Below are 22,459 nucleotides of genomic sequence, written 5' to 3'. Positions count from 1 at the left end.
AATGATGATCATGTAGACTTTTGCATCTTGGAGCGAAGGGAAAGGGACGCGACAAGCGGGTATGCAACAGCAACCTTTATTGAGAACAGAGTGACTACGATTCAACGTGGCGTGGTTCGCGCCAAACATTTATACCCCCGGGTTTGAACGAGGAGCCAATGGGGCGTCGATTAGCTCGACCAATCGGGGCGAGGATTGAACCGGCTCCGCCCGGGAACCAATCAGAAGGGGAGTCCTTTATCCCCGCGCTTGTATTTCCCGCGCTAGTATTCAACACCCCTCCCCCCCTAGTCAAAGAGTTCCCTTAGGAAGGGCAAACATAGTCTTGTAAATAGGTGGGACGGCGACGTTCTCGTCCCGACCTTCGTAGCTCCCCGGCGGTTGTCGTCGGGGGGGGGGGCGCCGGCGGAGGTGTGTCTGTGGCGGGGCGGTGAATCTGCGACGCGGCCTCGTGAGATGGCGCTGGCCCCCGGCCCCGTGCCCAATGTCCATTTGTCCGGGGTGGCGTCTCCGTGGCAACAGGAGTGTCCGACAGCGGCCCCGCGCAGTCTGGTTGAGGTGTAGGTTCAGAGTCTCGATAAGGGCTTCGAGGAAGGGAGTAGCCGGGTGAGGCGCGTCTGTCCGAAAGGTTCGTATCGGCTGGTCCCCCGTTCCCCGGGTGGAGGCGGTCCGTTGGGGGGGAGGTCATCGAGGGTGGCTCGTGCTGAGAGTGGGTGTCTGAGAGGCTCGGGCCGTCTGTTTCCGTGGGGAGGCGTCGCCTTAATTGGTCCACGTGGCGCCTCCATTGTGTTCCGTCGGCCAGACCGACCCTGAAGGAACAGGGGCCGGTCAGAGCTGTGATGGTTGCGGGAACCCACCGTGGATCCCCAGAAAAGGAGCGGGCCCATACAGGATCCCCTAACTTAAACGCGTGGGAAGGGAGGGCCCCCAGGTTGCTCGGCAGATCCCCTGCGTAAAGTGGATGGAGCCTGTCTAGGGAGGTTCGCAATCTCCTACCCATCAAGAGCTCCGCGGGACTTTTATTAGTCGTTGGGCAGGGTATGGAGTGCTGGCTCAAGAGGTAAGCTGCCACTCTTTCTTGCCAGTCGCCCTGGTCCATGCGGCCCAAGGCTTCTTTGGCTGAGCGAACTGCGCGCTCCGCCCGGCCGTTACTAGCTGGGTGATAAGGGGCTGTGGCTGCGTGTCTGATTCCTTGTTCGGCCAGGAATTCTTGGAACGTGGTGGAGGTAAACTGGGGCCCATTATCTGAGACTATCACATCCGGTAACCCATGGGTGGCGAACATCTTACGAAGGGCCCTCACTGTACTCTCTGCTGTGGTGGAGGTCATGATTACCAGCTCCACCCACTTGGAGTAAGCATCGACTACTATCATGAAGTTTCGGCCGTGGAAGGGGCCGGCGAAGTCAATGTGTAAACGGGACCATGGGCCTCTAGGGATTTCCCACTCCCGGGGGGCAGCTGTGGGGGAATTCGGCCTAGAGTTTTGGCAGATCCTGCAGCGGCCTACGTAGTCTGCAATTTCTGAATCTAGCAAGGGCCACCACACATAGCTACGGGCTAAGGCTTTCATTCGCGCTATGCCTGGGTGGTTTTTGTGGAGTGCGGGCAGGATTCGTGCCCGCAGGGCTGTGGGGATCACTACCCTGTCCCCCCAGACGAGACAACCCCCGTGTAGGGCGAGTTCTGCTTGTCGTGCTTTAAATGGTCGGAATCCTTCCGCTACCTTTTCCGTGGGCCAACCCCTCAAGACCCATGAAGCTACTTGGGATAGGACGGGGTCGGCCTTTGTGCAAGCTGCGACGTCCGCGGCAGAGACGGGGAGGTCGGATTCGGCGATGGACAAAATAGAGAGAGCGGGCACGTGGGCTGTGTCCGTCTCTGGCAAGGGGCAACGGCTCAGGGCGTCTGCGTGCCCTAGCTGCTTACCCGGACGGTATAACAGCGTATACGAATACGCCGTTAGGAACTCCGTCCAGCGTGTCATGCGGGGAGACAAAATGGGGGGGGTTGGCTTGTCGCCTGCCAGTAGCCCCAGGAGTGGCTTGTGATCCGTGACAAGGGTGAAATTCCTACCATAGAGGTAGTCATGGAACCGCTTAATGCCGGACACTGCAGCCAGGGCTTCTTTATCGATTTGGCTGTAGTTCCGCTCCGTGGAGGAGAGTGTCCGGGAATAGAAGGCTATGGGGGCCTCTGAGCCGTTCGGGAGGGCATGGCTCAGGACCGCCCCTATGCCATAGGGAGAGGCGTCGCAAGTCAGAACTAGGGGCATCCTGTCGCTATATTGAATTAGGACTGCCGACGAGGTCAAAATGTCTTTTATAGCCGCGAACGCGTGCGCTTCACGGCTACCCCATTGCTAGGCCGCTGACCGGTCAAGCAGTCGGTGTAGCGGCTCAGCTAGCGACGCCTTGTGGGGAATAAACGGGGCGTAGAAATTTAAAAGCCCCAGGAACGCCTGCAATTCCGCCCTAGAGGTGGGTGCAGGTGCGTTTTTGATGGCGGCAACTTTGGAAGGAGTGGGGTGGATGCCTTGGGCATCAATGAGGAAACCCAAGAATTCTACTTTGGGAACAGCAATTTCGCATTTGCTGCGCTTTAGTTTCAGTCCTGCCTCCCTAAAACGTGTGAGGACCTCCCGCAGTATTTTCAGGAGTTCCGAGTGGCTGGGGGCTGCGACCAGGACGTCGTCGAAGTAGGGAACGACGCCTGGGAGCCCGTGGAGCAACCGCTCCATGAGGCTCTGAAAAATCCCCGGGGCAACCGAAACGCCGAATTGGAGGCGGCGGCAACGGAAGGCCCCGCGGTGGGTGACGATGGTCTGGGCTGTAGCCGCATCGTCGTCTACGGGAAGCTGCTGGTAGGCCTGTGCCATATCTAGCTTGGCGAAAATGCGGCCTTGCCCTAAGGAGTGGAGTAGGTGTTGCACTACGGGGACCGGATATGGATTTGTCTGCAGGGCCAAATTGATGGTCGACTTATAGTCGGCACATATTCTCACCGATCCGTCGGGTTTGACCGGGAGGACTATGGGGGTTTCCCAACGGGCGTGATCTACGGGCTCGATTACCCCCTGCTCTATAAGCTTATCAAGTTCAGCGTCTACCTTTGCTCTCAATGCGAAGGGGACCCTGCGTGCCTTCAGCCTAATGGGAGCGACCTGGGGATCGAGGCAGAGGGAAATGGGGGTGCCCTTATAACAGCCCAATTTCCCATCGAACACATCTGCGAACTCGTCTAGAACGCTATCTACGGTGAGGGGAACTACCCTGTGCACCCCCTCTATGGTGAGGCCCAAGGCGGGAAACCAATCCAACCCAAGGAGAGCGGGCAGATCGTTCCTGACGATTAGAACTGGGAGTTTCCCCTTAAAGTCTCCGTATTCCACTCGGATGTGGAATATTCCTGCCGTGGGAATCCCCTTTCCCTGGTAGTCTAGGAGGGAGACCCCGACGGGGCGCAATTTGCTCTGGGGAACCCCGGGACAAAGGCGGGAAAACAGGGCCCAAGATAGGAGAGAACGGGAAGACCCGGAGTCCACCTCCATTCGACAAAGCTGACCTTCGAGACGGACGGCGGTGCTGATTTTGCGATCGCCGGCGGGAACGTGGGAAGCCTGGTAGACCACGCAGTCGGCGCTGGAGGGCTGGTAGGTTGAGTGGCAGTCCTCAGCTCGCCTCGCAGGACGTGGCTGTTGGCGGCGTTGCGGTGCCTGGCGCTGGTCGCTGGGCTGCATGAATGATGGGGCTGGCACGAGAGCCCGGCAGACCCTGGCGAGGTGTCCTTCTCCTCGGCAGCGGCGGCAGACGGCAGAACGGAACGGGCAGGATGTGCGGCTGTGGCGGCCGCCGCATCCGCGGCAAGGTGCGTTTGAGGCTGGCTGAGCTGGCGTCGGTGGTTGCTGGTGTGGCCTCCGCTTCGGCTGCGTCCTCATTTGTCCGACGGTTTCCTCCTCCTCGTCTTCAGCAGGAGAGAGGTCGTCGACGAGGTTCGTCTGGGTGGAAGGCCCCGCGGCGGTTTGCGCGGGGGTTTTCAGCTGGAGGCGTTCGATGTCGGCCGTGGATTGTTCGGAGAGCTCCGCTGCTCGCGCGGTCTCCACGGCTTGCACCAAGGTGATTTTGTGGTTCCGGAGCATTCGGCTGCGCAAATGCGCGTCGCGGACCCCGCATACAAACTGCTCTACGAGGTTCTCCTCCAGGTCTGCAAAATCGCACTGGGCGGCCACGGTGCGCAAAGCCTCTAGAAACTGGCTGATGGATTCGTTGGGCTTCTGCACTCGGCGGCGGAAGGTGAAGCGGCGTGCGATCAGAGAGGGTGAGGGAGCGTAGTGGTTCCTCAGCCTGGACATCAGCTCGTCCCACCCGAGTTTGTAGGCTGGCCTCGGGGCGGCCAGGGCTCTCGCAGAGGCGAACATGGAAGGCTCACAGCAAGACAAGAAGAAACTGCATTTCTCCTCGTCGGTCTGTGCCTGGTTCCTCGATGCGATTAAGTAGCACTCGAAACGCTCCATGAAGCCGTCCCATGATTCTCCGGCGGATCCGAATGGCGCGAAAGGAGGAAGCGCTGATGCCATCGTGGCGTGGAGCCAGAGAGGGGGGAGGAAGAGGGCGGAGAAAATTTTGCGTTCGCTGCCGGAGTTCTCAGCCTGAGATAACGTTCGTGCTGATTCAGACGCGGTGGCAGCTGGCTTGTTCTACTCCGTGGTCGCGGGAATCGGAATCCCACCTTCGTCGCCAGTTTTGCATCTTGGAGCGAAGGGAAAGGGACGCGACAAGCGGGTATGCAACAGCAACCTTTATTGAGAACAGAGTGACTACGATTCAACGTGGCGTGGTTCGCGCCAAACATTTATACCCCCGGGTTTGAACGAGGAGCCAATGGGGCGTCGATTAGCTCGACCAATCGGGGCGAGGATTGAACCGGCTCCGCCCGGGAACCAATCAGAAGGGGAGTCCTTTATCCCCGCGCTTGTATTTCCCGCGCTAGTATTCAACATAGACCACCAACATGACACTTCTCTATTCAACTTTATAGGGAGATAAGAGCAAATAGACTAGAAAAAAAGGGACCGGAGAGGAGGGGGACACATCCATATCTGTCTAAAACAGCCCATAAACACTATGATCTCACCCATGAGAGATCACCTGAGCTCAATTCCTATTGTTGGAAGAAATGTCCTTCTGGGTTCGGCTCCAAGTGGGGAAAAAGACACTGGAGACATGGAGGCTGCTTGGAAAGATGGTTTAATGGTAGACAGGACCACATGGCTTGAGTCCTAAACAGAAAAGGTGATCACATGCTTCAATGCTGGGTGAAGAAGAAGAGAGCAGAGGATAGAGAGCGAGGAAGGGGCTTGCTGGGCTTTTTATAATCTGTTCGGCCCCACCTCTCTGTTTCCTGTTCCTGTGTAAGAAATGTATTCTGATTGGTTGTCAGACTCCCATAGGGCCATGTAGGGGAAACTCTCTAGGCTGTGTTTTGAGTCCCAAGTTTGATTGAATTCTCAGACGCCATGTGGTGAGTTGGGTAAAGGGCTAATACTATCATGCCTTAATCCCATCACCCCAGATCTGAAGGGGAGAATTCTTTATTATGTAGAATAGACTGGCTTGGGCATCTTAATGGCCCATTGACAAAGGGGGATGGGCAGGAAGCTGCAGGGAGCTACTTTGTCTTTATGACATGTTTCTCTCTTTTCACATCCGGAGAAATATAATATTCTGCCTTTTCAATATTTCCTAGGATATTTCATTTTTCTAGGAGAGGGCTGGGTGCTAACTTCCTACACTATGTAATTACATATTAGTATGTAATATGTGCAGAGGTATTAATTGAAACAACCCTTTTCCCGGTAACTTATTTAAAAGGACATTGGGTTCTAGTTTTAACCTCATCCTCTTACTCTGTAGATCTTTGAAATTTGCCAGTGAGAAGGCACAGATCTTAGCCTCTAATTGATTATCCTACCTGAGTACAGGTAGCTCGACTTATGACCATAATTGAACCCAAAGTTTCTGTTGCTAAGTGAGGCAGTGGTTAAGTAGGTTTTGCCTCCTAAAAACAAGTTTTAAAGACTATATGTAAAAATAGAACCAAAGGGACAGACAGCAAGGATTTTACCCTATCAATTACCTCCACCAACAACCCCTCCCCTTGGGGCACACGGCAACTAGCAAACCAGGTTTTGATACTTGTTTTCATATTTATGACGGTTGCAGCATCCCTATGGTCACATGATCAAAATTCAGATGCTTGGCAACTGACTCATATTTATGACGGTTGCAGTGTCCCAGGGTCATATGATCATCTTTTGTAACCTCCTGACAAGCAAGGTCAATGGAAAAAACAGATTTATTTAACACCTTGTGTTATTAACAACTACAGTGATTCACTTAACAAATGTGGCAAGAAAAGTCATAAAATGGGGCGAAACTCATCTAATCTCTTCTTTCTTCTCTGATCTTTGACTACAAAACTGAAAACTGGGCAAGATAAACATTTGGCTCATCCAATGGTTTTAGTTGAACCTTGTTTTATTATTAAACAGGACTCTCTGGGAATAATATTTCAGTAGTACTCATCACCCACCTTACAATCACAGTTGTGTCAGCCTTCATGTCTTGAAGGACATGTCCACATTAGGAGGCATTACTCAACACCTCTTGCTTTGTTATGGGAAAATAACAGGACAAGGGAGGAGCCTGCTGCCTCTACTTTTCAATCACAGCATAAATACTTCCCTGTGCTCCTCACATTGCATGATAGTCCTGCTTGATAATGAGAGCCCTAGTGGGATTCCTGCTCCTGCTTCTCAGCCCAGGGCAGCAGTGCTTTAGCTGTGGTAAGTAGAAAAAACTGGATGTGGCCATTTGGATTCCTAGTTCCTTAGGTCCTTATTTCCTTTATTTCAAGGGGTGCTCTTAGAAAACACAATACATTTTCCTCAGTACCAACAATCGGCTGTGATAACTTATGCTTCACTAGCTTTTTTATGGATGTAATCAACTTCAAAGTTTTTGCTTTCCTACTGTTAGCTGCCTGTGTTCCACTTTTAAAGGGTGATTTTGGGAATGTTAATGGATGCTCAGCATCAATTTCCTTGGAAGGAAGAACATAATCTCCTTCCATGATAAAATAATTAATTAATACAACTATGCAGGTACACAGAATTTAAGAATAACAGATTTACTATAACTGATCTTTGTTTTATATCAATTCCCTATTATTAGGGAACTCTTATTGGCATAACATATCTTACCATGTCTTTTATTATCTGTTCCAAATTTGGCACAGTAGTCTATGTATTACTATCCATACCACCAGATTCTTAGTTGGGTAAGAAAAATGAATTATCACCACTAACATTGTCCAAGTTCCATTTCCAATGTATTATTATAGTTTTCCGGCAATAACTTGATTTATGAGACATTGAAAAGACTACAGTGGTTCTGAATTGTTCCTTTGTTGTGTCTTAAGACAGATTGCCTTAGCGGTAATCATACTAATTTCTTCATTCAGGGAAATGTTTTGGAAATGAATCCTCAAAAAGAATTCAGATTAATCTGTCCTCCAAAACTCATTGCTCACCTGGTCATTCACACAGTTCTGCCTTATGCAACATCATTTCCTTGAACTTTTGCTGAGACTCTGCAGCAATCCACAGAGACGAAAGCTTATCTTCATACCCTGAAAAACTTTAACAATTTCCTACAAATTGGGCGATTAAGTTGAATTTTTAATACCGCAATTGGATTAGGTGACTGAATTAGATTTTTCTCATATCAATTTTGTCAGCTCCAGTTGTCTCCATCTCCATATTCACCCTCCTTTTCATCTTCTTGACATCAAATCCTACCCTCTTTTTGGCTAGAGTACATCTAGTTGAAGGTCAGGCAAGCCTCCCATCCTTCTGAGGTCGGCAAAATGAGGACCCAGATGGTCAGGGGCAATATGCTGACTCTGTAAACCACTTAGAGAGGTCTCTAAAGCACTATGGGGTGGATTATAAGTCTAAGTGGTATTGCTTTTTACTATTTATTATTTTTACAAGTGACTCAAGGCAGTGAACATAACTTCCTCCTCCTATTTTCCCCACAACAAAAACCCTGTGAGCTGGGTTGGGCTAAGAGAGAGTGACTAGCCTAAAGTCACCCAGTGGCTTTCATGGTTAAGGTGTGAGATTTGAAAAATAAAGTAAAACATACTCAGAATTCCAGCAATATCAGCAGAATTACACTAACTGAATATATGCATAATGCCCATCTCTCATTTAGTAATCAGAGGAATTGCCCCAAAAGCTCCATTTAAGCTTTGACACTTAAGGAAAAGCCTTTGATCCTCCAGAGAGGTAAACTCAAGAAGAGTAGGATGCATTTCTGCAATTTGGGCTGGCCTTGATCACTTCTTTCTTTCTTTCTTTCTTTCTTTCTTCCTTCCTTCCTTCCTTCCTTCCTTCCTTTCTCTTTCTTTCTTTCTTTGTAATAAGTTTTTATTTTATTTTATAGCATACAAAAATTCCAATTTCAATTGAACAGTGTGTTGTCTGGGTACAAATCATTTTAGGAAATAATAATCAAAGTATTTACAACAATATTCATTGCATTAATATCAATTATATTAATAACAATAATAATCATACTATTTGTTTAACCAAATTAACATATTTTCCTTATATCACTGATCCTTCCATATATTTCCCTGTTTTTGTCAGCTAACCATTCATAAAATAAGTCCCAAGTAAAAAAACAGTTTCTTTCTTTTCCTTAATTGTAATATCGGCTTATCCATTTCTGCACATTATAATATTTTTCTTTTTAAAATATATTTTTATTGTTGACATATAAATATATTGAATACAATGTAATTGTCCTGGCGTTCCACTTGCCATAAAACAAAGGTAAAAACAAAATAACATATATACTATTTTAAACAGTGCTAGTGTACAGTAATTTCTGACCATCATATTCTAGTCAACTTATCTATCATTCTAATACCTACATTCTAATACCTACATAGTATCTAATACATACTTTCTAATATTTTTCTAATCACATCTTCATCTGTTGGGATCTCTTCACTTTTCCATTGTTGTGCAAATACTATTCTTGTTGCAGTCAATACATGTAAAATCAGATTTTACATTCCCTTTGTTACTTTTCTGGTAAAATGCCCAACAAGAATGTCTCTGATTTCAAATCTATATGCTGCTTTTATCATTTTTTCCAGCCATGTATGTATTTTTGTCCAACATTATTTCGCTTTTTGACATGTCCACCACATATGATAGTATGAACCAGGTATCTTGTGACATTTCCAACATTTTGCAGATTTATCTTTAAACATCTTTGCTAACCTTGAGGGTGAAAATGTCATCTATAAAACATTTTATAAAGATTTTCTTTGTTTGCAGTAGACATTGTTAATTTATAATTTCTATCCCATAATTTCTGCCATTTATCTAACTCAATTGAATAGCTAAAATTTTTAGACCATACTATCATTGTTTCTTTTACTTGTTCCTCTTCCTTCTTAATACTTAACAAATAGCTATATATTTCTTTATTAATTTTTCATCTGTTAATATATGATCTAATTCTGTTAATTCAACACTCATTTCTGAAGAGCTTATAGTATCTGCTTGACATTGCTATAATAATTATTGGACCATTATCTAACTCAATCGAATAGCTAAAATTTTTAGACCATACTATCATTGTTTCTTTTACTTGTTCCTCTTCCTTCTTAATACTTAACAAATAGCTATATATTTCTTTATTAATTTTTCATCTGTTAATATATGATCTAATTCTGTTAATTCAACACTCATTTCTGAAGAGCTTATAGTATCTGCTTGACATTGCTATAATAATTATTGTACCATTATCTAACTCAATCGAATAGCTAAAATTTTTAGACCATACTATCATTGTCTCTTTTACTTGCTCCTCTTCCTTCTTAATACTTAACAAATAGCTATATATTTTTTATTAATTTTTCATGTTAATACCTGATCTAATTCTGTTAATTCAACACTCATTTCTGAAGAGCTTCTAGTATCTGCATGACGTTGCTATAATAATTATTGTACCATTGTGTTTTTCCACATGGTTCTACACTTGCATTTAAAAAAACCTGAACAAACTTATTTCTGAATCAGTGGTGGGTTGCAGGCAGTACGTCTGGGTACGGGCACACTGGAGCCTGCCAGGAGCACCAGATACCATTCCAGTACAGTGCTCCGAAGGGCCCACCTGCCCACCTTTGCTAATTACATGTGCTTTAAGCTTTTGGCCCTTCTGCACATGCACATGTCATGTACGGCGCCTGCGTGATGCTCTGCCGAGCAGCTGGAACATCACAAAGGCTTGTGGTAGCGTCGCAGGCAAGTATGATGCATGCACGTGCCTTGCGCATGTGCGTGTGCACTGCATGCGTCCATGTGGGTGACGCCGCAGCCATTCCAACCATTCCGTACCGGTTGGAATGGAATCCGGAAACCACCACTGTTCTGAATGTAGGATCATTTAGAGCAATAGTGTGTTTTTAAGAGACACAGTTTTGGCATACACGGTGACATGTGGATGGTAGCAAAAAGGCCTAGGAGAAGATCTGTTGCCATCTTCTATTTCTCTAGAGTAGCCTAACAATGCCATTTCTTTAGCCTTTTTAAGCATGAACCCTGGAGGAAGATACAGTACTATTTTTCCTGGGCAAGAAAGGTCGGAAGGTCACAACTTCCTCAACACAACTTCTCTTCTGTGAAATTTATCCCATCCTAGGCGTTAACCTACGTGACTCAACAAATGCTTACTTAGCAGGTGGCTATTCTTTCAGAGATGGTATGCAACATCTTGCCAAGTTACGCTAATAAGCAACCCACCAATTTTCCTTTTAAAATAAAAGCCTTTTATTCTTTGGCATCACCTTGTCAGTCCCAGTGTTGAGGAAACTGAGATAAGCAAAGGAAAGTCAACAGTGCTAGAAATTGAAGGGACTTTTCGAAGGTGAAAGGTTGGTAGGGAGGATCCAGAGCTGTCCTGGCAGTTTATATAAAGGAAGACAAGCAAGTTTTCACCCCTGACTTCCAATATTCTGCCACATCAAGGAAGGTTTGATCTAAGAAAGGATATACCCACATCTGAGCCCAAAATGTTCCTCTTCACTATTGTCATGTGTGTGTTCTACACAGTCACTAATGCTGCTTCCAGTTCTTCAGGAACTTGCTGTAGGTATTTCAAGTTAATTTTCCTCTTGCATTAGCCATTCTTAACCTGATGCTTGTCCCTTAACCTAATAACTTGACTGAAGGATGATATGAGAGTCAGTCTATAACTTGACTGAAGGAGTTATAGTCCAACACATTTGGAGATCTCCAAATGGGTTGGTCACGGTGATCAAGTAGGGGCAGGGTTTACTTATATTTAAGTGGCAGTAGGTCTCTTACACAGTTGAAAGCCCATCTTTGCAGCTGTCCTTTCCAAGGCTCAGGTAAATGTTTCAAAGGCTATCACTGAGAGTCTCCATATGCACATGCAGTCACATTATTTCACTGATAGCCTCACCAAAAATGTCTGCAGTGCACATAAGACAGCTAGAACGAACTTTTGCAGCAGCCCCCTGCGCTTCGCCAAGGACCCAGTTGTTTTAACGATTCAAAAGGAAGTGCTGCATTTGCACTAATATACTGTGCAAAATGTCTCTTTGCCCAACCCTAGATAATGTATGTAAACATTTCAAATGTTTGTGCACTGAATAAAATATTGATGCGTAGAGGGTGCTTAGGCTGGATCAAGTTTCCTTCATGAAATAGTTTTGTAACTGAACTGTGAACTTGAGCCATCATGACTGCCAGTTTCTGTTCTCCTCATTAATGATGAAACCGAAAAACTGTGCCCTACCCAAATCTTCTCAATCTTCTTAATAAAAACAAGACATGGTGAGAAAGCTTTTTCTCATATGATTCCCACCTAATTGAACTTGAGAGTTAAGATTCCAAGTAAGCATGCACATTAGCTTTCCGAACACACAAATAGTTTCTATACAGATTTATAGAGCTAAATAATCACTTTCTGTATGTAGAAAAATAAAGTAGTACAATGCAGAAACTGGTTTATCTCCTTTTGTGCTGTTGATATGATCTGGAATGCAATAAAATCATAGTGCAACCTTTCCGTACCTAAAAGCCTTCCAAATGCCTGTGTTGGTATAATATGCACACCAATGTGTGTCAATGGGATAATTTTCAACAATATTATCAAAAGACTATACGAAGTGACAGAAGGAAGTTGGGGAAGCAGCTGTTTAGAGATAATGACCAGCAACCTATCTAAGTCCCACCACCATCACCTGCTGATCCATTACTATAACTTCATTTGCTTCATTGATCACAGTGAGTCAGTAGAAGACACAGAGAATAGGAAAGTAGCCCCTCAGAAGATGATATACAAAAAGTCAAATGCTTAGTGCCTCATTGAGCAAAAATGCTTCACGTGTATTGAACTGGATTAATTTACTTCACTTACTTGATCTGTATTCCTACTGAAAATAATGGCACTTAAACTTGTATGTATTGTATCTTCTGCAATTGATTTCCATAAGTCAGTTCAGCTTAAATAGAGCAAGAAAGGGGTAAGTTTGATTGCATTAACTGTGACAAAACCTTGCACAAGGGTATGTGGGATGGCAATTTTGGCTAGGATCCAATCCCTTAGTTGTAGTTTAGCAAAATATCCACATTCATAGCTGAAGGTGAGGCTCAGACAATTGTATATAGCCTCAATAGAAAAAAAAAGAAGTACAGTGAGAAACAAAAGTGGGGAAAAAATTAAATGTATACCGATAACTAAATAGTGTTGTTGTTTTTTTGGCTCACAGTCAGTGATAAAGTTCATGTGCAATGTTTTTGCCCAAAAGCAGATAAATTCACAGAGATCTTGATACCTTTATGAATAACAAGTCTGCAACATGAATATTAACAATTCAGTTGTATGGATCGTGCATGACATATACAAAGAATTTGAAGTTATCCATATTATAATTACAGAACTCACTAGTGAACAAAAATTTTGGTGTGCAAAAAAAGAGCAAGAGCCCCAAATGCTACCAATGCAGAAGGAAAAAAATAATAGAGACAATTTCTGAGGCTGAAATGCATTTCTGTTGACAAGCTTCATCAGGGTACTCTAGGAACAGGTGCTGTTCTTGGTAAACCTCTGGTGTCTTTGTTCTAGATGTCCCGAGTGATCAGCAATGGTTGGTTAGAGGCCTCCAAACTCAACTGGAAAATTGGGCCAGCCTACAGATTAAACCTGATCCCAGTGTCCTGATTGCTTTGACCCTGGCTGAAGACCACAGTCTTAGTGTGATAACACAGTTGGTGAGGCAAATAAAAGAAACAGCTGGAACAGGTATGATATTGAAATGAGAAGTTTTTACATAAATGGGTTTATTGATTTCTATAACTACTTTGAACCAGTTCATATCTTTAGTTTGTTCCCTTTTGGAAAGAGGAAATGTGGAAATAGTTTTTCATGTGTCACTTTTGAAAACTGTAGGGAACACGCTAAGCTGAAGAGATAATGAAAAGTACTATGAAGCTTTATGATTTATTTTGTTTTTACTAGTATATCCTAGTTTTGACTACGATGTACCTCCCAAACTTAATTAAAACTTAGTAAGACCAATTCTATTTCTAGAATTGCCACTTTTTCTTGGTAATATAATGGGCAGAACACTATAGGTAGTCCTCAAGTTATGATAGGACACTTAGCGATGGTTCAAAGTTATGACACCATCCCCCAAAGTACTCATGATACAGTCCCGGAGTTACGAATGTTGCAGCACATGTTGCGTTTACCCTTACGACCAACCACAGAGACACTGCAACATTCCCCCTGCCTATTCCCCCACCCACCCACAGGGACATAACAGGCATTGGATCTGCTATGCTAGCCCAATGGCTCCTCCCACCTTGTCACCGATCACTCATTTACCTTTCGAACATCTGCAGAGTCAGGGCCGTGTGGCAGAAAAGTGGTCGCCTTCTCAGACGATGGTGAAGATGTTTTCATTAGATCCTGTGTTCTTACACATTCTTCTATCTCCTTTGCAAAAGACTTTTGGCATGGGGAATGGAAGTCTGCAGAGGAGCTTCTGTTCTCCACACGAAAGTTTTTGCAAAGGGGATGGAAGCCTTCAGTGGAGCAATCTTGCACTCCTTCAGGTGTCCGTCCCTTTTGCAAAAGCTTTTGGTTCAGAGGACAGAAGCCTGAAGGAGCATGAGATCGCACTCCTTTAGACTCACCAAGGCTGCCCAATGCCCCAAAAGTGAATCTGAGCAGTTCCTACCATTGTGCAGGACAGCTGATAGTCGGAACTTTTTTTTACTTTGTTAAGCTTTTTTTATACCAGTTTGGGCAAACAGGCCAAAAGCAGGGGGAGTGCAGAGGGGGTCGTGCGCGGGTGTGCCACACCCATAATGCTATGTGCACGACCCCAGCGCGCATGTGTGCACAACCAGTGTCCCCCCCCATTTTTGGCATGTTTTTTTCACCCTCCCCAGGCTCCAGACGCTTTATAGGAGCATGGTGGGGAGGGAACAGCGCTGACCAAACCGGCCCTACGGACAAACCGGAAGTTCTGAAAGTGACTTCCGGTATGATTGTATGGTCGTTTTTCGCCCTCCGGAGTCTTCAGGGAAGCCTCATGAAGGCTCCGGAGGGCTAAAACTGGCCTTATGAGCAAACCAGAAGTACATCCCCAAATTTTCAGTTTGTCTATAGGGCTGGTTTTTCGTGCTCTGGAAGCTCCAAGGAAACCTCCGGAGGGTGAAAAATGGCCTCAAAAGAAGGCCGAAGTCAGCTGGCCAAAGCCTCACGTGCCCTGACAAATGGCTCCGTGTGCTACAGGTTCGCCATCACGGAAGTAGGGGGACCCCAGGAGATTGTAAGGGGAGCATGAGATAGCTTAGTGGGTGGGAGGAGGTGTTGGGTGGTTGGAAGCAGGGCCTCCATGGTCTCCCCCCCCCCCCGAAATACCTCATGTGCACTTAACAATCTGTGCATTTTATTAACTAATGCATTGGAGAAAGCAGAGAGGGATCACATTCATATAATGTGATCCAATTAACAAATCCTTAGATTGCGAATTGGCAGGCTCTATTACATTCGTAACTTGAGGATTACCTGTACAATGCAAAATTTTCATTATGATCATATATCTATACTTGACAAACTTGGCTAAATGTTTCCCTGTTACTGTTTGGCACAGGGAACCAGAACAATTTCATGAATAGGCCAAAACGTTTTTTTAATTGTTGATCATCTATATTACAAGAATCTCATTCAACTGGCAGTTCCCTTGAGAACCAGTAGATAAGCCTCCACAAGTCTGATTCCAGTCATTGTATATCTCCATTTTTAAAGCAGCTCTCTGAGATGTTTTGGGCTGCAGTCTAGACTTCCAGCCAGGATGGGAAAGGGTTCTTAATTGCTTTTGAAGCATTGCTTACTCAGTCTTTGTCCTCTCTTATCCCTTCTTGCAGAGATGACCTCTGGCAAAGTGGCCCTTTATGTCCTAGCTCTTCGGTCCTCCTGCCAGAATCCTGCTAATGTCAGTACGCCAGAAAAACATGTCAACCTGGTCCAAGTTCTTGAAGAGAAAACAAAGGAAGAGATTACGCATATTGGTAAGAAGACAAATGGGAATTAGATTCCTAGCTTTCACTCAAATAAAAAGATACAAAAGGATGGTTAATGCATGGCTTCTTGACTCTCTGTGCTCTTCCCCCAACATTGCCTCCAAGGATGGTATTCAATTGAACTGAAATGCCCAATTGGTAGTGTATTATAATTGCTCTCTTAGCCATGTTGGCAATGTCTGTTCTTTGTCTCAGTTGCAAGTAACGTATTCTTTTTTACATTTGAAAGACTGGTACAACTTAAAATATCTGTACAACTTTCCCCCAGATAACTCAAATCCCCTTTCTCCCTATTTCACAATGCAGATGACAGCCAAATCAATCTGCTGTTGGAATACAGATCCTGCTGTGAATTCTGACCCCACATTTTGCATTTTGCAATATTTTCCTATTTTTTAAAGGAAGAAAATGAACTATTATAACAGCTGCAAAATTGATCCAGCCTGGTAATGATAATTGAGGATGGATTTGTAATATGCATTTATTTATTCAAAACTTTTATATAGCTACCCATCATAAATCAAATTCTTGGCAGTTGTCCACAAAAATAAATCTGTATCTAGGTACAATAAAAATATTAACAATAAAAGACCAGATACTATAGCTAAACTTTCCCATGCAGCATACCACATTTTCTGCCAATCAACATTGTACATAAAAACCAATGAAAATAGCAAAATCTTTGCAAGATCTCTGAAAGATGATGTTGTACTGATGAAATTGTGGGGAAGATTTGTCTTAGTTCAGGCAATTCTGTGCTAGACAGAGTAGAATTCATAAAGTACAAAATCCAGTTTAGCAATCTAGCAATTAATCTCATCTATCCTGAATTTCTAACAGTCAGAACAAGTAGTCTTTGAAATATGACCATAATTGGAACCTGAATTTCCATTGTTAAGCAGGATGGTTGCTAAGTGAGTCATGCCTGATTTCATAACCGTTTTTTGTCATGGCTGTTAAGTAAACCACTGCAGTTGTTAAGTGAATCATGTAGACATTATTCAGATCTGATTTCACCTATTGATTTTGCTTGTCAAAAGCCTGCTGGGAAGGTTGCAAATAGCAATCACTTGACCACAGGACACAGCCACTGTTGTAAATATGGTACATACTGGTGGCCAAGGTCCTGAATTTTGGTCACATGACTATGTAGACACTATGACAGCCTTGTAACTTTGAACAGTTGCAAAACAAATGATTTTAACGACTGTCCATATTATAGGGTAGGTAGTAGAGGTGGGTTCCTGGCAGTTCTAACCTCTTCTATAGAAGAGGTTCCACAAATCTACAGTGCCGTTTAGAACCGGTTCCAGCTCCCTCCCCCTGCCCATCCGCACATCATCAAGATGAAGAGCGAGAGGAGGAATTCTGGGAGTTGAAGTCCACAAGTCTTAAACCTATCAAGTTTGAACACCCCTGGGGTTTTTTTTTCTAAAGGGTTAGGGGTGCAAGGGTCTTGTAACTTGACAGCTTTAAGACTTGCGTGTTTCAATGCCAGAGTTTCCGAGCCAACATTTTGGTTGCTAAGCAAGAGCGTTGTTAAGTGAGTTTCACCACATTTTGCAAGTTGGCCACGCCCACCCAGTCACATGACTGCCAAGCCACTCTGACTCAGTCACATGGCTGGCAAACTACTCCCACCTGGTCATATGGCCGGCAAGCCACTCCCACAAAGCAGGCGACACCTATAGAAGAGGTTTTAAAAAATTTGAAACCCACCACTGATAGGTAGTATTATAAATTATGCCTAGGAAAGGTTTATAGCCCTTTTGGGAAATTCACCCTATAGCATTATAAACTCTCATGCAGCAGGAGAATGGAACTTCATTTTCTGCCCATTCTCATCATTTCCCCAGTATTTAAACCTAACTTGCCTTCCAACTTAGAGGGGAAAATCTGCAGCTACAAAACCAATCATTCCCCATACACAAGCACCTGGACATCTTCCAGGTGAGTAGACTTCAGTTTTGATTCCAGCTGGGGAATTCTGCAATTGATTTCTACAGATCTGGAAAATGCTAGTTGATAAAAGGTTATTTTTTGTGAATCCTGCACCATTATGGTTATTAATTCCATGGGGATCCCACTGAAGTATAGCTAGTTTGTGATTTCAGATCTCTCCTCCTCCAATAACTACTGTTTAGAATTAGTTTTCCATTTCTGCCTCGTTTTGAACTCAACCTCCAAACAGTAACAGGCTGAAGGTAGCAGGAAGTAACTGCTAAACATGCTTACTTTTCAGGTACCACTGGGACTCCCAAGACAACCTACTACCAATTGGCGCTAGATACTTTGGCTCTGTGTGTAGAAAAAAGTCCAGAATTAGAAATTGCTGCCACCACCCTGGCCAAGGCAGCCCAGGATAATCGTTTCCAATTTGATGGTCGTTATTCTGTAGGTAAGATAATGCTTCACAGAGACACAAGCACATATATCATTTTGAATATGATTTTAAATTACCTTTTTATTCTAAGCTTTGAAGGACTTCAAGATAGACCTCTTAATAATACCCTTTAATGATCCTGGGAAATAGGCTGGACTAAGAGATGGTGAGTGAGACCCTGGGGAACGTCATGGTGAACAAATGATTGATAAGCTGGGAATCCATTAACCATTAAACCAAGGGTCCCCAACTCACAGGCCATGGACTGGTACCAGTTGTGAGTGAGCAAAACCAAAACCTTCTTCCTCTTCTCCACCCTCCTGCCCCCCATCTGTGGAAACATTGTCTTCCACAAAATCAATCCCTGGTGCCAAAAACTTTGGGGGCCACTGCATTACACTATCCACAATGACAACTTGTAATAAGCAGCCGTTTCCAATTTGGCCTGCTTCTCTCAGATATCTGCTATTGTCCGGGTCCTATACCAAAGAGATCCATGATTCTTCCTAGATTGGCAAATACTCCTGATTTTCTCCTCACTGTGCACTCAATTGTTTGATATAATTCACAGATACTGGTGCCGTAGCAAGTCTGGCACTGTTCTGTGTGTATGAAGGAAGGAGCTCATCTCAGAGCCAAATTACAGAAGCCTTAAAGCACACCATAGAGCAAATCCTTAATAAACAGCAAGATAATGGCCTCCTCGGAAATATCTATAGCACTGGCCTTGCAATGCAGGTACATCTGACCTTTTATTTGGGAGGGATGAAAATCCAGCAACCTGGTCTTTTATCCCTTTGAATCTTACTGAGCATGTCTCTCTCCCCCACATCCTTCTCTCTCCCTCTCTCGTTCCCCCTCTCTCTCTTTGTTCCCCTCTCCCCCCAGGCTCTCAGTGTTACTTCTGAGTTCCAATCTGCTAATGCATGGAATTGCTCAAAGACCTTGAATGAAGTGTTGCAGAAGATCATCGAAGGAGCCTTTAGCACTCCAGCTGCTACTTCTCAGATCCTGCCTTCCCTGGTGGGCAAAACGTATTTGGATGTGAGAAGTCCCATTTGCAACTCCGAAACTGGTAAGGCAACCTCTTTTAGTAGAAAGAAACTCCTCTGGCACCTCCCTTGTTGTCTGAAGAAGAAAAAACAGCAGATTCGTCTAGAATGAGATTGAGTCATGAGTTCTGCATTATAGGTCCGCATTCCCCATCACTACCTTTCTATCCCAGGAACAGGTAAAGTTTTGCTAATATTGATTACCTTCGAGACACTGGAATTATTCTGGAAGAAAGGAACTGATGAATGTTGGAAATGAAAACAAGGGAACACAGTCATGCCATTTAGTATCTAATGACATTGGGAACAATCAGATAATGCTCCACAAAGTTATGCTCCCAAAGTTATCCAACTATCACATAGCTTGATTCTAACTTTCACTTAATTCTGGATTTTTTTTTAAAAAAGGAAAGGTGTTGTGGGGCTGAGGATTGCCTATTTTGGAATGATCCATTTAACTCACTGTTATGGATCTGACACTTCTACTGAATGGATCATCCATAATGATGAAACTCAACCGCCGCTGCTAACCATAGTAACATTTTAAGCATCTTCAAATGGATCCCAATTTGTGCTTCCCAGTCTCAGCTCATGCCTACCCCTCATCTCAACTGCTCAAGCCTAGGATTGGCATTAGATGCTAAGGGTGTAATGAGTTCTTTCTCATCTCCCTTCTCTTCTCTTTCTTTGCAGTAACAGTGCAATATAAAGTAATCAATAAACTAATAGGATCTTACTTCGAGCATTCCATAACTGTGAAAGTGCCAAAGGGTTCTGTGCTGCTCGCTGTCTTGAAAGCCGCTCAACAACTTAATGCAAGTGAATTCAGGTAAATAGACTCCTGGTAGATTCATTATGAATTCTGTCTCTGAACTTTTAAGCGGGGGCAGGGGGGCATTCAGCCCAGGATGTGAAGTGTTTCTTATTTTCAGTTCAAGAAACCTTAAACATTCACCAATGTATTTTAAACTGTCTTTGGGTTGGAAGCTGGATACATTTGAATATTTGATTTCTATGAACTATTTTCCCCTATAGCATTCTTGGTCTTTTCTGGTTCTTTCATTTTTTCTTGTGTGTATATTAAATACTCCTTAAATTACTGAGATATAATTCACCATTTTCTTATTCATCCTTCCTTCTTGCTACATTTTTAATGAATTTGGCACCTTGCAGCTTCGAAACAGAGGAGACCTCTTGGGGCCCCATGGTCACCTCTATCAATGGCCTCCGAGGCAGCACCGATGAAAAGACCTACTGGCAGTTCCTCAGTGGCAAAACACCCCTTGAACAAGGTACATTTTCTTGGGAAGAAGGAAAGTGCTGAAAGATACAACATAGTTCCTCCAGATACCTGCAGCCTTTATCACACATCTTAATTATGATTAATTTGTTAGTGAATGTGCAGCTATAGGATAATAACCATCATCATCAACTAGACTAAATAATAATGCTTGTTCAAATGCTAAAGTCTTCAAGTCAAGCTCAACTCCTCATGATTTCACTCATATATCTAGGTAGTTTTCTCAGTGCAACACTGAAATTATGTGTGATGTTCTAGAAATAGCCTATTCAGACTAATCAGCTTTGACCCTGCTTAGCTTTTGACCTCAGACAAGTTTTCCAAAATGCTGCAATTAATTGAGAGCCTATTCAAATGCCCAATTCACAAAGGGCAAGGTATACAGAAGAAACACAATAAACAGATTTTACCTATTTGTTTACCTATTTTACCTATTTGCTGAAGTGACTGATATGCAACTCAAGAAAAATCAAGGTTATTAATCAGTTCAGCGCACAGTCTAGGAAGACAATAACCAAGGGCATCAACCAAGGGCATCAATCAAGGGCATCAATCAAATGAAGTTAGGGCTGAAATGTTGTCCTGGAAAAAGACTGAGCAAAGGATCAAGTTGAAGAGGTTGAGGAGTACAATAGCAAAGTGAAGATTCAGTGGAAACAGAGGGACAGAAGGTTGAGAAGACTAACTGGTCTTCTAAACTAATGAATGATTGCCTAACATTAGTGATGTTCAGTTACAGATGTGCATAAAGCTGACATAAGTATATAATAGCATAGAACATAGTTGTCCAATCCTTTGTCTTGCCTGGGCCACATTGAATGAAGAGGAATTGTCTTGAACCACACATAATGCTAATAATGTGGTTAATTTAAATAACAAGCATCCTTTATGTTTTTTTTATTATCCTGTGGTGTTGTATTACTAACTGTCCAAGGCCACATGCAACTCATGGGCTGTGGCTTGGACATGCCTGGAATAGTGGATAGGGGTATGCAGTACTTTGGATTTGATTCTAAAAAAATGCTTCAGTGTACTTGGAAATATGAATATAGTATTTGTTTTCTACTCTTTAAAGTATCTTTTTTTATGTTGGCAGGTGTTGGCAGCTACAAACCGAGAGATAATGAGCTAATTGTGGCCATCTTCAGTACATACTGAACTATTATCTATAATAAAGAACTGAGGTTTAAATTTGTATTTATCAGATGATCTTCTTCGAGTCAAAAAGTTATGGCAACTTAGAGCCAAGCCTTCCTCGTCGACTTTGATATGTTACAGTTCTGGCAATGAATAACAATGAAATAGTGATTTGATGTGTGCAATGTTCTGTAGGTTTTAAATTGTTTAATAACTAAATGCCAACAATAGTAAAGTACTGATTTCTTTCACGTTCACAAAGTAAATCCATTTTGCTAGGCAAAAGTAGATTACAAGTCAACATGATACTAATAAAAACTTCTATTTTGGAAAAAAAAAGCCCTGCCAATTTTTACTCAAATGTTGCTATTTGTTGCTATGTATATTCAGCATAGGGAAAGAAAAGATAGGGATTCAAAATGCAGTTAAACATATAGAATCTAAAGGCTAGTTGAAACAATTGAAATAAAAAGGCACTTAAGTAATACTTGCAAAGGCTGACTTACATATATGATTATAAATTTAAACAATATGAATATATCGGTAATTGAAATACAAATACACCTTACTGAATAAATACATAGATTCATAATACATAAATGAATAGCTGTTATCAAAAAGGGAAAGTTTTCCTCCCTCTGGTTAACTTACTCTTTGGCATTTGGCATTTGGCATTTTTATCACCCTATTGAGTTTTTCCCAAGGACCTGGGAAAGGCAGGTGTTGTTTGATGATGTTGTAGGATGTAAACTGTTCCAAGGAAAACTGTTGTTTGGAACTGACTGGTGGTGATTTTATCAGTGCTGATGGTGTTCAAGTGGTGCTTCAGTTGTTTTGGGATTGCATCCAATTGCCTATTACTATTGGTACTAGCTTTGGAGTCATTC

The 22,459-nt window shown here is 43.6% G+C and overlaps 1 protein-coding gene across 2 annotated transcripts; it reads left to right on the top strand.

Moving 5' to 3' along the window:
* Positions 1 to 6,738: 6,738 nt before the first annotated feature.
* On the top strand, positions 6,739 to 22,024 carry LOC116509995 (cobalamin binding intrinsic factor-like). Of its 2 annotated transcripts, none has more exons than XM_032219331.1 (9): positions 6,739 to 6,844; positions 13,233 to 13,409; positions 15,545 to 15,688; positions 17,943 to 18,098; positions 18,655 to 18,821; positions 18,972 to 19,158; positions 19,829 to 19,964; positions 20,309 to 20,427; positions 21,532 to 22,024. In XM_032219331.1, exons 1-9 carry the CDS (start codon positions 6,781 to 6,783, stop codon positions 21,591 to 21,593), a joined length of 1,212 nt encoding a protein of 403 aa, XP_032075222.1. In that variant the 5' UTR covers positions 6,739 to 6,780; the 3' UTR covers positions 21,594 to 22,024. The 2 variants fall into 2 exon arrangements, with proteins under 2 accessions (XP_032075222.1, XP_032075212.1); XM_032219321.1 differs by lacking the exon at positions 6,739 to 6,844 and adding an exon at positions 10,947 to 11,227.
* Positions 22,025 to 22,459: the final 435 nt, after the last annotated feature.

The sequence above is a fragment of the Thamnophis elegans genome, chromosome 1 (assembly GCF_009769535.1).
Source record: "Thamnophis elegans isolate rThaEle1 chromosome 1, rThaEle1.pri, whole genome shotgun sequence".
Classification (NCBI taxonomy): domain Eukaryota; kingdom Metazoa; phylum Chordata; class Lepidosauria; order Squamata; family Colubridae; genus Thamnophis; species Thamnophis elegans.
Note: the sequence above shows the minus strand (reverse complement) of the source record. Positions and strands in the feature narration are given on the sequence as shown.

What these genes read in the sequence shown, in the direction of transcription:
- LOC116509995 (XM_032219321.1), top strand. Translation starts at nt 11,152, where the DNA reads ATGTTCCTCTTCACTATTGTCATGTGTGTGTTCTACACAGTCACTAAT. An exon ending in AAAAGAAACAGCTGGAACAG is followed by an intron (nt 13,410 to 15,544) that starts GTATGATATTGA and finishes CCCTTCTTGCAG; the next exon opens with AGATGACCTCTGGCAAAGTG. An exon ending in CAAAACACCCCTTGAACAAG is followed by an intron (nt 20,428 to 21,531) that starts GTACATTTTCTT and finishes TTATGTTGGCAG; the next exon opens with GTGTTGGCAGCTACAAACCG.